We start from the raw sequence: 13,832 nt of genomic DNA on the forward strand, positions 1-13,832 counted from the left end.
TGCTTCTCTCCTTGACTAGTTCCCATCCGTTGCTTCTTCTCCTGCTTTCAGGTGCTTTGGAGAATAGCTTGACTCCCTCTTCTTTGGGGCAGCCCCTGAGATATTGGAACACTGCTATCATGTCACCCCTCACTCTTCTCTTCGTTAAACTACACATACCCAATTCCAGCAACCATTCCCTGTATGTTTTAGCCTCCAGTCCCCCAATCATCTCTGTTGAGCTTTGCCACTTTTTATGACCTTTCCTGCCATAGTTGGCAAGTGAATCACTCCAGTTATAAAATTAGCAACACGGTTATTAAGCGAATCTGGCTTCCTTCTTGGTTTTGCTCGGTCAGAAGATCACAAAAGGGGATCACGGGATATTGGAACCGTCATAAAACGTGAACCAGTTACCAAGGACCTGGATTTTGGACACGTAACCCACCCTGGGGACACTGCAGCCGTCGTAAGTGTGAAAAAGGGTCCTAAGACCCTTTTTTCATTGCTGTTGTTACTTTGGTTGCTAAATGAGCTGTTGTAAGTCGAAGTCCACCTGTAGTAAGAATATAACAGTATTGCTAACTGGAAGATTTCCTGGAATTTCACCGCAGAAGGAATGAAAATTAAAGATGTGGCTTTTCCCACCAGCAGCGCCAAGAGTTGTGATGAATTTACCCGGAGCGAAATGTATGGAGGTTTTCTAGTGTAATCAGAAGAATAGTGAGGGCAAATGCTATAAAGACTCTCGTAATAAACTGAGTAATAACATCAAAGGCTCTGCTGTCCTCTGCAGAGTGCTTTCATGCCGAAGTCAGTATCCAAGGCATTGTGCTTCAGAGCAACACAGCTTTAAGAGAATAAACATTTTGGAACACAAGATGCTGTCCTTGCAAGGACCCACCTCGGCTGAGCCACTCATGAAAGCAGAACTCTTAAAACAGGCATTGTCTCCAAAAGCGACAGCAAGGAAGTCGGGGCGAGATCTGGGGAAAGTCCCACTTGAACGGTGTAATTTTAAACCAGCAATATTCCTCTTCCCACCACAGTCGTAATGTCCATTTGAAATCCAGCCGATCCACAGGCGGCAAACGATGTGCGTGCAACTGGCACGCTTGGCGCCCATCTCAAGGTCGTCTCCAGTTTCGCTTCTCCGTAACCGTCTCTCCGATAAGGGGGAACACGTTCCTTTCTCAAGTGGAGAGGCAGGAGAAAGCAAAAAGTAGAAAGCAAAAGTTATCCCAAGCGAAAGCACTTATTACACACACACACACACCACACCACACAGCAGAATGGCAGGCCCCAAACGAGCACATATGCTGGGAAAACAATAAGGATTTGGGGACCTGACAATCCGCCTACTTTAAAAAGATACGATGACCCAGTTCCTTTAAAAAATATACAAACTTCCAAAGTATTAATAGTCCTCTGCAAAACAACAACAACAAAAGTCTTTTTCCAAAGTACATTGTTGTGAGCAAAACATTCCTTGAGAAAGCTTGGTGGTTATTTTATTTTATTTTATTTTATTTATTATTTTGTATTAATGTTTATATAAAATAATATGTATCATGATTGTATAGGACTGCCTCTATATCTGTGTATATCTGTACAGATGTATGGATATACAGGTAGCTCTCGACTTACAATGTGATCATTTAGTGACCACTCAAAGTTACGACAGCACTGAAGAATAGTGACAGTTTTTTTTCCCACGAGACCGTTTCGGCATCCCCGTGGTCATGTGATCAAAATTCAAACGCTCGGCATATTTGTGACGGTTGCAGCGTCCCTTTTGCGCCCTTCCGACGAGCAAAGTCAACGGGGAAGTCAGATTGATTTAACAAATACGTTATTAATTTAACAGCTGCAATGGTTCACTTAACAACTGTCTCCCTTAGCAATGGAAATTTTGAGCTCAGTTATGATCATAAGTCAAGGACTACCTATGCTAAGGATGCATGCTATCAAAAGAATTATATGCAGAAGATCCAGGGCGAAAACCCCTAAATGAATTAAAACTTTTTTTCTTTCTTTCTTTTGAAGCTGGGCCGGTGATCTACAGAATGCTGAGCTATCCACCAACTCGAAGACAATTGATCGTGGGTTGTGGTTTGCAAATGTTCCAGCAGCTGGCAGGTATTAATACAGTCATGTATGTATCATTCAACTTTTTAAAAAAGCTTATTGTCAGTTTACGAGACGAAAAAAAAAAACATGGTTAAAACGGTTTCACAGTGCAAAGTACCGAAACGTAAAATTAATTAGCCTTTCAGTATAATGTGCATATGACTCTTTGCTTTGGCTTCAACCTTTTCAACATTTGTTCCAGATCGGTTGAAGGCGTTCATAGCCAGCAGGGAAGGAAAAAGGTCTGAACGTGAATGAGCATTAATGTTTCTACATTAATGCAACATAATGTAAAGCCCAAGGCCAGATGTGCCTTTTACCTTAACAAAAAATGTTCTTTCCCAGCTTTCTGCGGCAACATCTGGGCCTCTTGCAAATGAGAATAACGGAATAACAGAGTCGGAAGGGACCTTGGGGGTCTTCTAGTCCAACCCCCTTCCTCATGCAGGAAACACTACTCCAGGGGTAGGCAACCTCGGCTCTTCTATGACTCATGGACTTCAACTCCCAGAATTCCTGAGTCAGCACTCTTTTATGACTCATGGACTTCAACTCCCAGAATTCCTGAGTCAGCGCTCTTTTATGACTCATGGACTTCAACTCCCAGAATTCCTGAGTCAGCGCTCTTTTATGACTCATGGACTTCAACTCCCAGAATTCCTGAGTCAGCATAGCTGACTCAGGAATTCTGGGAGTTGAAGTCCATGAGTCATAAAAGAGCTGAGGTTGCCTACCCCTACACTACCCCATTCCCAGATGAATGGCTGTCCCAACTGGTGAATTGAATGTTGGTGTCGTGATCTTTTTCTCTTTTTTCCCCCCTCTCCAGATTTAGGGAAATCGTGATGCCTGTTCATAATTTCACCATTTCTCTAATATATTCATTTCTGTAACACTCCACATCCTTTGAAGAAAACTATAAAGGTTCAGGAGAAATGGAAGAAATGGAAGCAAACTTTAGGAGAAATAGTTGGGTTTCTGAGAAGGACCAGAATAAGCAATAATAATAATAATAATAATAATAATAATAATAATAATAATAATAATAATAATAATAATAATAATAATAATAATAAAAAAAAAGGCAAGCAGTGCAGAACATCACTGAAAGAAGTGACTTTGGACCATTTTTCACACTTAACAACTGTTGCAGCATCCCCACGGTCACATGACCTAAATTTGGATGCTTGTCAACTGGCTCACATTCGTGACGGTCGCAGTGTCCCGAGATCACGTGATTCAGTTAACGGCAAAAAAAGGTCGTAAAATTCACATCTCACTTAGCAACAGAAATTTGGGGTTCAGTTGTGGTCATAAGTCGAGGACTACCCGTACAGGTGAGTCATGTACAGATGTATAAACCTCTAGCCATCAGGAACTGGGACATTTCTTACCTGACCACTGCTTTGGGATCGATTATTTTATTGTGTAAAATTCCTTTATACACTGACATCTTCAGCTTTCACCCAAAACGATTCTGAGAAACGACAGGTTGCAACAACACAAGGTGCCTATCCTCGACTTACGTCCACTGTTGAGCCCAGAATTTAGGTTGCTAAGCGAGACGGTTGTTGAGTGAGTTTTGTCCCATTTTACGACTTCCCTTCCCACATTCGTGGCAAGTGAATCGCCGCAGTTGTTACATTAGGAACACGGTTGTTTTTTGTCTGTCTGTCTCTTTGGGGTTGCATTCCTTTTTCTGTGAAGGAATTCTTACCCAGGAGTTCTCGACTTACGATCGCCATTCAGCTCAAAACATCTGGTTGGCAAGTGAGGCATTTGTTAAGTGAATTTTGCCCCATTTTACGAGCTTCCTTGCCACAGTTTGCCAAATGAATCGCCGCAGTTGTTAAGTTAGCAACACAGTTGTTAAGGGAATCTGGCTCCCCCCCCCCGTTGACTTGGCTCGTCAGAAGGTCGTAAAATGGGATCACAGGAAGCCGGGACGCTGCAACCGTCACAAATAAGAGCCAATTACCAAGCACCTGATTTTGATCCCATGACCCCCAGGGATGCTACTACAGCAGTCGTCAGTGTGAAAAAAATCACGTCACTTTTTTCAGCGCTGTCGTAACATTGGTCACTAAACGAACCTGTAAGTCAAGGACTACCTGTAATTGATGGGGTACTCCAATGTTAAGCTTTCACTAGTCCATTATTACTGCAAATATTAACAATATCCAATCGCAAAGCAAAATCTGTGACAGAAGAGCCAGTGGAAAGAGAAGAGGAGATAAAAAGAAGATTGTAGTCAGATGGAACTCTTGCTTGTAGAGATCATGAAGGGAAGTTCTGAAAAGCAAATTTATCCTGCTAAGACAAAATCCAACTCATTTGCTATACACAAGTCGGTTTTCTTAGATGCACGATAAATAGCCATTCCTCCATTTATTGTCCCTTTTTCTCTTACAAAAGAAAAATGGCTTCCCTTGGATAGGCTACAGATAAAAAAGACCTTATTCTTAGAATATAAATATAAATAGGAATAGGAATGGAATATGGAATGGAAATAGAATATGGAAAGGAATGGAATAATAAGAATATTATAAGAATGGAATGGAATGGAATGGAATAGAATTGGAATAGAATAGAATAGAATAGAAAATATGGAATGGAATAGAATGGAGTAGAATACAAATAATAGAATAGAATAGAATAGAATAGAATAGAATAGAATAGAATAGAATAGAATAGAATAGAAAATATGGAATGGAATAGAATGGAGTAGAATACAAATAAAATAGAAAATATGGAATGGAATAGAATAGAATGGAGTAGAATACAAATAGAATAGAATAGAATAGAATAGAATAGAATAGAAAATATGGAATGGAATAGAATGGAGTAGAATACAAATAGAATAGAATAGAATAAAATAGAATAGAATAGAATAGAATAGAATAGAATAGAATAGAATAGAATAGAATAGAATAGAATAGAAAATATGGAATGGAATAGAATGGAGTAGAATAAGAATAGAATAGCATAGAATAGAATAGAGTAGAATAGAATAGAATAGAATGGAGTAGAATAGAAATTTAGACTAGAATAGAATAGAATTAGAATCGAATAGAATTAGAATAGAATAGAATAGAAAATATGGAATGGAATAGAATGGAGTAGAATACAAATAGAATAGACTAGAATAGAATAGAATAGAATAGAAAATATGGAATGGAATAGAATAGAGTAGAATAGAAATTTAGACTAGACTAGACTAGAATAGAATAGAATAGAATGTGGAGAGTGGGGAATTGAAGTAAGTCCTCCTTTAACGATGGAACATAAATTTTCCACTTTTTTCCCCAATGTTTTTTTTTAGGATAAGCCAGGTGAATCAATCAGAATAGAGCTGGGAGGGACCTTGGAGGCCTTCTAGTCCAGCCCCCTGCTCAAGCAGGAGAACCTATACACCATTTCAGACAAGGGTCTCTCCTGTCTCTTCTTAAAAACCCTCCAGTTGATGGAGCGCCCACGATTTCCAAAGGCAAAGCTGTTCCGCTGGTTAAAATTCAGAGAATAAAATAACAGCCAGGTGACTCAACGCCGATCTGAGATAGACCTTTTCCATTAAGGCTGCCTGCTTCTTTTTATCTTTGTGGGTGATGGATTCGTATCGTGCTCTAATGGGAGTTTGGCTATCCAGACCTGCTGCTTTTCTCACCCGTAAAAAACCTGTTGTCACATTCTCAAAATAAAGACGAAGAAAGCCACTAAGCAGGAGACCTGCTAGCCTTTTGCCGAGGTAATAGACGCAGCGACTCATTAACGCGCAAGGCGTGCGTTCTGTTCCGCAGGACAAGCTTCCAACTTAACTTACAAAAAAACCCCACGTAAACGACCCTCTCTGTCTTATCCTGTTTGATCGTTCCCAAAGCTGCCTACGAGAACGAAGTAGTTCTCTCCCCCACGTAGCTTTTTTCCCCCCTCCCTACTTAATAGATTTTAAATTTGGGCAGAGAAAGTACCGTATTTTTCTGCCTTATAAGACGCACCCTTGTGTAAGGCGCTCTGGCGTGCGAGTTTTCCCGCGCTGATCAGCTGTTCGGCGCTCCGCAAGTTTGGCCAGCCCGACGATCTTGTCCACTCCCGTTAGTGGCCAGCCCGCAGGGGCTTGACCCCTGCACCAGGCAGCATGACAACCCACACAGGCATGCCCGGGGCTGCGGAGGTTGTCATTATTTTTCCCTGTATTAAGACGCACCTGATTTTTGAACGGGGTGTTTGCAGGAAAAAATAGCATCTGATACACGCACAAATATGGTAATAACTGGATTCGTAACATTAGTTATTACCAAGGCAACCAGATGAAATCAAACGCTATCATCAGTTAGCAGGAGAAGAAGCTGAAATAACTGTATCCCCAGATATTTAACCTTTTTAACTATCTGCAATTTTGTCTTTTGTGACATTTGTTGGGGGTGTTTTTTTGGCTTATCTGTAAGGTTTTTAAACGATTACTTTAGTTTTTTTCTCTATTTCCAGTCCTGCCATTTCTCCATACTGTTCTATCTTTCCCAATAGTTTAGGAATCATCTCCAACGGTTCTTCTAATCTAAAATAAACACCAAATCATTAGCAAATGCTTGTAATTTATATAGTTCACCTTTTGTTTCTCATCCTTTAATTTCTGTATCTTGTCTAATACGGCTGTTCAAAACTTCCAAAGTGAAAATGAGTAACAGCGGAGATAGTGGACATCCTTGCCTTGTGCCTTTCCTTATCTCAAAGTTCTCCGTATAGTCTCCATTCACAATCCCTCTCGCTGTTCGTTTATTTGTCCGTCGTTTTTTATCACGTTTATCAAATTCTGTCCAAAGTTCATTATTGGTAATTGTTGAATCATAAATTGCCAGGAAACATTTATCAAACCAGATGAACCAGATGAAATCAAATGCTATCATCAGTTGTCGGCAGATAGCAGAAGAAGCTGAAATATGAAATATATATATATATATATATATATATATATATATATTATATATATTATATATATATATATTATATATATATATATATTATATATATATATATATATTATATATATATATTATATATATATATATATATATATATATATATATATATATATATATATATATATATATATATATATATATGTATATATATATATATATATATATATATATATATATATATATATATATATATATATATATATATATAATATATAAATAGGGACACGGTGGCTCAGTGGGTTAGGACGCTGAGCTTGTCGATCAGAAGGTCGGCAGTTTGGCGGGTCGAATCCCGAGTGCCGCGTAGCAGAGTGAGCGCCTGTTACTCGTCCCAGCTTCTGCCCACCTAGCAGTTCGAAAGCACGTAAAAATGCAAGTAGAAAAATAGGGACCACTACGGTGGGAAGGTAACAGCGTTCCGTGCGCCTTTGGCGTCTAGTCATGCCGGCCACATGACCACGGAGACGTCCTCGGACAAGCGCTGGCTCTTCGGCTTTGAAACGGAGATGAGCACCGGCCCCTAGAGTCGGAAACGACTAGCACGCATGTGCGGCCTTCTTCTGTATCCCCGTACCGGCTGATATAATGCACTTTTGAACAAGTTGCTCTTTGCCTTGTCTGGTGTTAAACGAGAGCAATACAGGTAGTCCTCGACTTACGGCCACAATTGAGCCCAAAATTTCTGTTGCTAAGCGAGATATTTCTTAAGTGAATTTTGCCCCATTTTACGACTTTTTTTGCCACCGTTGTTAAGTAGATCATTGCGGCTGTTAAGTTAATAACACGGTTATTGAGTCATTCTGGCTTCCCCCCGTTGACTTGGCTTGACGGAAGTTCGCAAAAGGGATCACGTGACACCCCCCCCCGGACACTGAGATGTCATAAATTAGAGTCAGTTGCCAAGCGTCTGACATTTGATCACGTCACCGTGGGAATGGTGTGTGTGTGTGTGTGTGTGTGTGTGTGAAAAATGGTTGTAAGTTACATTGATGTGGCAGCAGTCGTGAAAAATGGTCATAAGGCCCCTTTTTCGATGCCACCGTGGCTAAATGAATGGTTGTCAATCCGGGAGTAGCTGCACAGGGGTTACAAAAAATTCTCGTAAGTCGAGGACTATCTGTATAAACATCTAGCCATCTGGAATTTGTAACATTTCTTTCCTCCTGACTACTTTAGAATCGATTTGTTTTATTCACTGTTTGGGTGTGTTTGTCCTTAAAGATTTATTTATTTATTTTTCTTTCAAGATTTCTTTTAGCAGATTTCTTGCTTGATTTTTTTTTTTTTTTTGAAAAGTACACATGCGGAAGGAAGAATGCAATTCCGGTTATATGAGTAAGATACCTAGAAATAGATTGTAGTATACAATACAGTAGGGTGGTTTGGTTTTTTTGCTTTTCTTTTCTTTTCTTTTGTTAGAAAAATACACTGATTTGGAATGATATTTTTCTTCCTAGCTATGCTGGCTGAGGAATTCTGGGAGTTTATTTTATTTATTTTATTTTATTTTATTAGATTTATATACCGCCCTTTCCCGGAGGACTCAGGGCGGTTTACAGGGCATTTTAAAATCATACCAATACAAAATACAAGTTAAAAGACAAATAAAGATTAAATTATCCCTGAAAATAAAACCCCAGTTAAAATTCTCAGCCTGGGTCAGAGAGCTCAAAGAGCCAAGTCTTCAGGTCTCGGCGGAATGAACGTAGGTCAGGGGCAGTTCTGAGCTCCACAGGCAGCTGGTTCCAGAGGGCAGGCGCACCCACAGAAAAGGCTCTCCCCCTGGGTGTTATCCGCCGGCAATCTTTTATCGGCGGCACCCTGAGAAGACCCTCCCTCTGCGAGCGCACTGGACGAAGGGAACTTGATGCTGGCAGCAGGTGTTCCCTCAGATATCCCGGGCCCATGCCATTTAGGGCTTTATAGGTCATCACCAGCACCTTGAATCTCACCCGAAGGGCAACCGGAAGCCAGTGCAGCTCACGGAGTAGAGGTGTTACATGGGAGTATCGGGAAATCCCCATCACAACTCGCGCGGCCGCATTCTGCACCAGTTGAAGCCTCCGAGTGGTCCTCAAGGGCAGCCCCATGTAGAGAGCGTTGCAGTAGTCTAAACGGGAGGTCACGAGTGCATGACTGTGCGTAGGGCATCTCGGTCCAGATAGGGTCGCAACTGGTGTACCAGGCGAACCTGGGCAAAAGCTCCCCTGGTCACGGCTCCTATGTGATCTTCAAAATTGAGCTGTGAGTCCAGGAGGACGCCCAAGTTGCGAGCCCTATCAGCGGGGGGTAACACCTCACCCCCCATCGTTAAAGGTGGAATAGTCTGGTTAACCCGAGATGCCGATATGCACAGCCACTCAGTCTTGGCAGGATTGAGACGAAGCCTGTTTCTCCCCATCCAGACTTGGACCGCCTCCAGGCAACGGGACATCACGGCGAGGGCATCGCTGGGTTGGTTCGGGGTGGAGAGAAAAAGTTGGGTATCATCAGCATCCACAAGTCTTAAAAGTTGTCAAGGTTGCAGACCCCTGGTTTAGATAATAGATTTTCTGGTAGTTGTTTATTATTATTATCATTCATCATCATCATCATCATCATCATCATCATCATCATCATCATCATCATCATCATCATCATCATCATTATTATTATTATTATTATTATTATTATTATTATTATTATTATTATTATTATTATTATTATTATTGCTGTTGCGCTCTTTTCCTGAATGCAGTAGGGGATTTGCGTAGCTGCTGCTGCTGTGTCATCTGGTTGTTTGGAAAATGTTTTGGAATAAGTGCCTGAAATCTGTTTGCTTTTTTTATCTCTTAGTCTTATGAGTCTGCAGACAAGATCGTCTTTTTTTAAAAAAAAAATCTCCGTGGAACAACTTGGGGGGGGAAAACATGCTTTATAAAAGCAAGGAAGAAAAGAGTAATCAGAATCAACAACTAAGAAATTGTATGTTTGGGTTATAAATCTTGTTCACCCAGCTTTAATGATTATGACATTAAGCATTCATCAAAGGAGGCCCTGTTAAAAAATGTGTCTCTGTGGTGCTTCCCACTGCTTATTCTATTTAGTCTCTCACTGGTTTGTATATTAGCTGGTTTGTTTTTTTCCTCCCCCTGTGAGGATGAATCCAATTGTGTTCAATCCTGGCTGTTATTATTATGGATCTTCGTCATCGATTTTTTCCCCTCAGGCTTACTTAAAAACAGGGTTTTCTCGTACTTTTATCTATGAACCAGGAGAACATGGCCTGTTTAGATAATGCATTTTCCATCTTGTCTGTCCTGAATTTTGTTTCCTGATTCTTCTCCTTTATATTTAGTCACATTACATCAGGGGTCTTCAAACTTGGCCCTTTTATGACAGGTGGACTTCAACTCCCAGAATTCCTCAGCCAGGCATGCTGGCTGAGGAATTCTGGGAGTTGAAGTCCACAAGTCATAAAAGGGCCAAGTTTGAAGATCCCTGCATTACATAGTCATAGGTAACTTGCATTTATCCGCTAAATCCATCCATCCATCCTTTATTTATCTTTTATTATCTATCTACCATCTATCTATCCATCTATCATTTATTATCTACCTATATTTATTATTTACCTACCTACCTTCTACCTACCTACCTTATCTGTCTGTCTACCTACTCTTATCTATCATCTATCTATCATCTATCCATTATCATTTATTATTTAATGTATCTATATTATCTATCATCTCTTGCTATCATTTATTATCTATATTTGTTATCTTCTCTACGTATTTATCCTGTCTGTCCATCCATCCATCCATCCATCTATCATTTATTTTTTGTCTACCGTTTCTACCTGTCATGCTGACTGAGGAATTATAGGAGTTGAAGTTCACAAATCTTGAAGTTGCCAAGGTTGGACACCCCCTGACCTGAGATATTTCTAAATGCAAGAGGGTTTTTTTTTTCCTCTCGTGCTGGACCACTCCTCAAATGGCATGAGCATTGCCTCGATCACTTGGCTGACGTCATTCGGCGTGCTGCTTGCTATTTTCAATCTCTATTTTTAAACTCTTCCTTTAGTTTACTGTAGCCCATTATTAAGGCGTGCCATCCAATCAACATGGTACGTAAACATTGGAAAGAATTTGAAGTGTCATCATAGGTTGGTAATATCTGTTATTTTTAGTTTTGCATCTCAAAAGAGAAAACATCTTTAGTAGAGCGGTTAACTGTTCAGGGATTGATCGTGGCTAACAATAACTCAAAACATATTATTAGGTTGGATAGAACTGGAGACAATGAAACGTAGTGACTGTGTTTCCATATATAGAGACATTTATTTCTGTTTTACATTTTGGAAATGCTATTGGCTGAAAGCTGGTTGCATGTTGGACTATACTGAGTAATTGGATAGCCACAAACAAGCTATCTAATCGAGTAGAAATACTAAATCTGTGAATGATAATCCCCCAGGGTGAATAATTTCTATTTTTCAGGGTAACTACTACAGTAGGCTTAAACCAGTCTTGTGACAAAAAGATATATTTGAGCAAATGGATGAAAAAAATGGATGGATGGATATATTCAGGACTTCAAGAGAACTTTCATGGGTGATGTAAGATAGTGAGAATTATTGGCGGATGGATGGGTGGATGGAAACATGGATGGATGGATCAATGGATGGATGGATGGATGGATAGATAGATGGAAACATGGATGGGTGGGTGGGTGGATAGAAACGGAAGGATGGATGGAAACATGGATGGATGGATGGATGGATGGAAACATGGATGGGTGTATGGAAACATGGATGGATGGATGGATGGAAACGATGGATGGATGGATGGAAACATGGATGGGTGGATGGAAACGATGGATGGATGGATGGATGGATGGATGGATGGATGGATGGGTGTATGGAAACATGGATGGGTGTATGGAAACATGGATGGATGGATGGATGGAAACATGGATGGGTGGATGGATGGAAACATGGATGGATGGATGGACGGAAACATGGATGGGTGGATGGAAACGGAAGGATGGATGGAAACATGGATGGATGGATGGATGGATGGATGGATGGATGGATGGAAACATGGATGGGTGGATGGATGGATGGACGGAAACATGGATGGGCGGATGGGTGTATGGAAACGGAAGGATGGATGGAAACATGGATGGATGGATGGATGGATGGATGGACGGAAACGTGGATGGGTGGATGGAAACATGGATGGATGGATGGATGGAAACATGGATGGGTGGAAAGATACAGGGAGTGCAGAATTATTAGGCAAATGAGTATTTTGACCACATCATCCTCTTTATGCATGTTGTCTTACTCCAAGCTGTATAGGCTCGAAAGCCTACTACCAATTAAGCATATTAGGTGATGTGCATCTCTGTAATGAGAAGGGGTGTGGTCTAATGACATCAACACCCTGTATCAGGTGTGCATAATTATTAGGCAACTTCCTTTCCTTTGGCAAAATGGGTCAAAAGAAGGACTTGACAGGCTCAGAAAAGTCAAAAATAGTGAGATATCTTGCAGAGGGATGCAGCACTCTTAAAATTGCAAAGCTTCTGAAGCGTGATCATCGAACAATCAAGCGTTTCATTCAAAATAGTCAACAGGGTCGCAAGAAGCGTGTGGAGAAACCAAGGCGCAAAATAACTGCCCATGAACTGAGAAAAGTCAAGCGTGCAGCTGCCAAGATGCCACTTGCCACCAGTTTGGCCATATTTCAGAGCTGCAACATCACTGGAGTGCCCAAAAGCACAAGGTGTGCAATACTCAGAGACATGGCCAAGGTAAGAAAGGCTGAAAGACGACCACCACTGAACAAGACACACAAGCTGAAACGTCAAGACTGGGCCAAGAAATATCTCAAGACTGATTTTTCTAAGGTTTTATGGACTGATGAAATGAGAGTGAGTCTTGATGGGCCTTATGGCCTCCTTGTTCACCTGATCTGAACCCCATTGAGAACCTGTGGTCCATCATCAAATGTGAGATTTACAAGGAGGGAAAACAGTACACCTCTCTGAACAGTGTCTGGGAGGCTGTGGTTGCTGCTGCACGCAATGTTGATGGTGAACAGATCAAAACACTGACAGAATCCATGGATGGCAGGCTTTTGAGTGTCCTTGCAAAGAAAGGTGGCTATATTGGTCACTGATTTGTTTTTGTTATGTTTTTGAATGTCAGAAATGTATATTTGTGAATGTTGAGATGTTATATTGGTTTCACTGGTAAAAATAAATAATTGAAATGGGTATATATTTGTTTTTTGTTAAGTTGCCTAATAATTATGCACAGTAATAGTCACCTGCACACACAGATATCCCCCTAAAATAGCTATAACTAAAAACAAACTAAAAACTACTTCCAAAAATATTCAGCTTTGATATTAATGAGTTTTTTGGGTTCATTGAGAACATGGTTGTTGTTCAATAATAAAATTAATCCTCAAAAATACAACTTGCCTAATAATTCTGCACTCCCTGTAGATAGCCATAAATTTGAAATAAATAAAAATTATAAACAAATCAATCAACCAATGAATCCCCCTACTTCAGTGGTTATTGCCACCTAAGTAAGAACTCATTCCATTGATCTATTGAATACTTCAGAGCGGTTTAATTCGGATGCTGTTTTCAGAAATGCCTTTAAATGTAGGGAAGGAAAGAAATCACATTTTGCACAACTACACTATGCCTTTTTCCTCCTGTCTCTCTGAAGATCTATTTCCAGTG

General features: G+C 40.4%; 1 protein-coding gene across 2 annotated transcripts in view; it reads left to right on the forward strand.

Annotated features, from left to right (window-relative positions):
- The window catches only part of SLC2A13 (solute carrier family 2 member 13), an 87,179-nt gene that overhangs the window by 32,633 nt on the left and 40,714 nt on the right, over positions 1 to 13,832 (forward strand). For both annotated transcript variants that reach the window (XM_081331171.1, XM_081331172.1), the window contains exon 4: positions 2,026 to 2,134. In XM_081331171.1, coding sequence (XP_081187297.1) covers positions 2,026 to 2,134 — 109 coding nt within the window. The remainder of the gene's footprint in view (positions 1 to 2,025; positions 2,135 to 13,832) is intronic.

The sequence above is a fragment of the Vipera berus genome (assembly GCF_964194415.1).
Source record: "Vipera berus genome assembly, chromosome: 6".
NCBI classification, from domain to species: Eukaryota; Metazoa; Chordata; class Lepidosauria; order Squamata; family Viperidae; genus Vipera; species Vipera berus.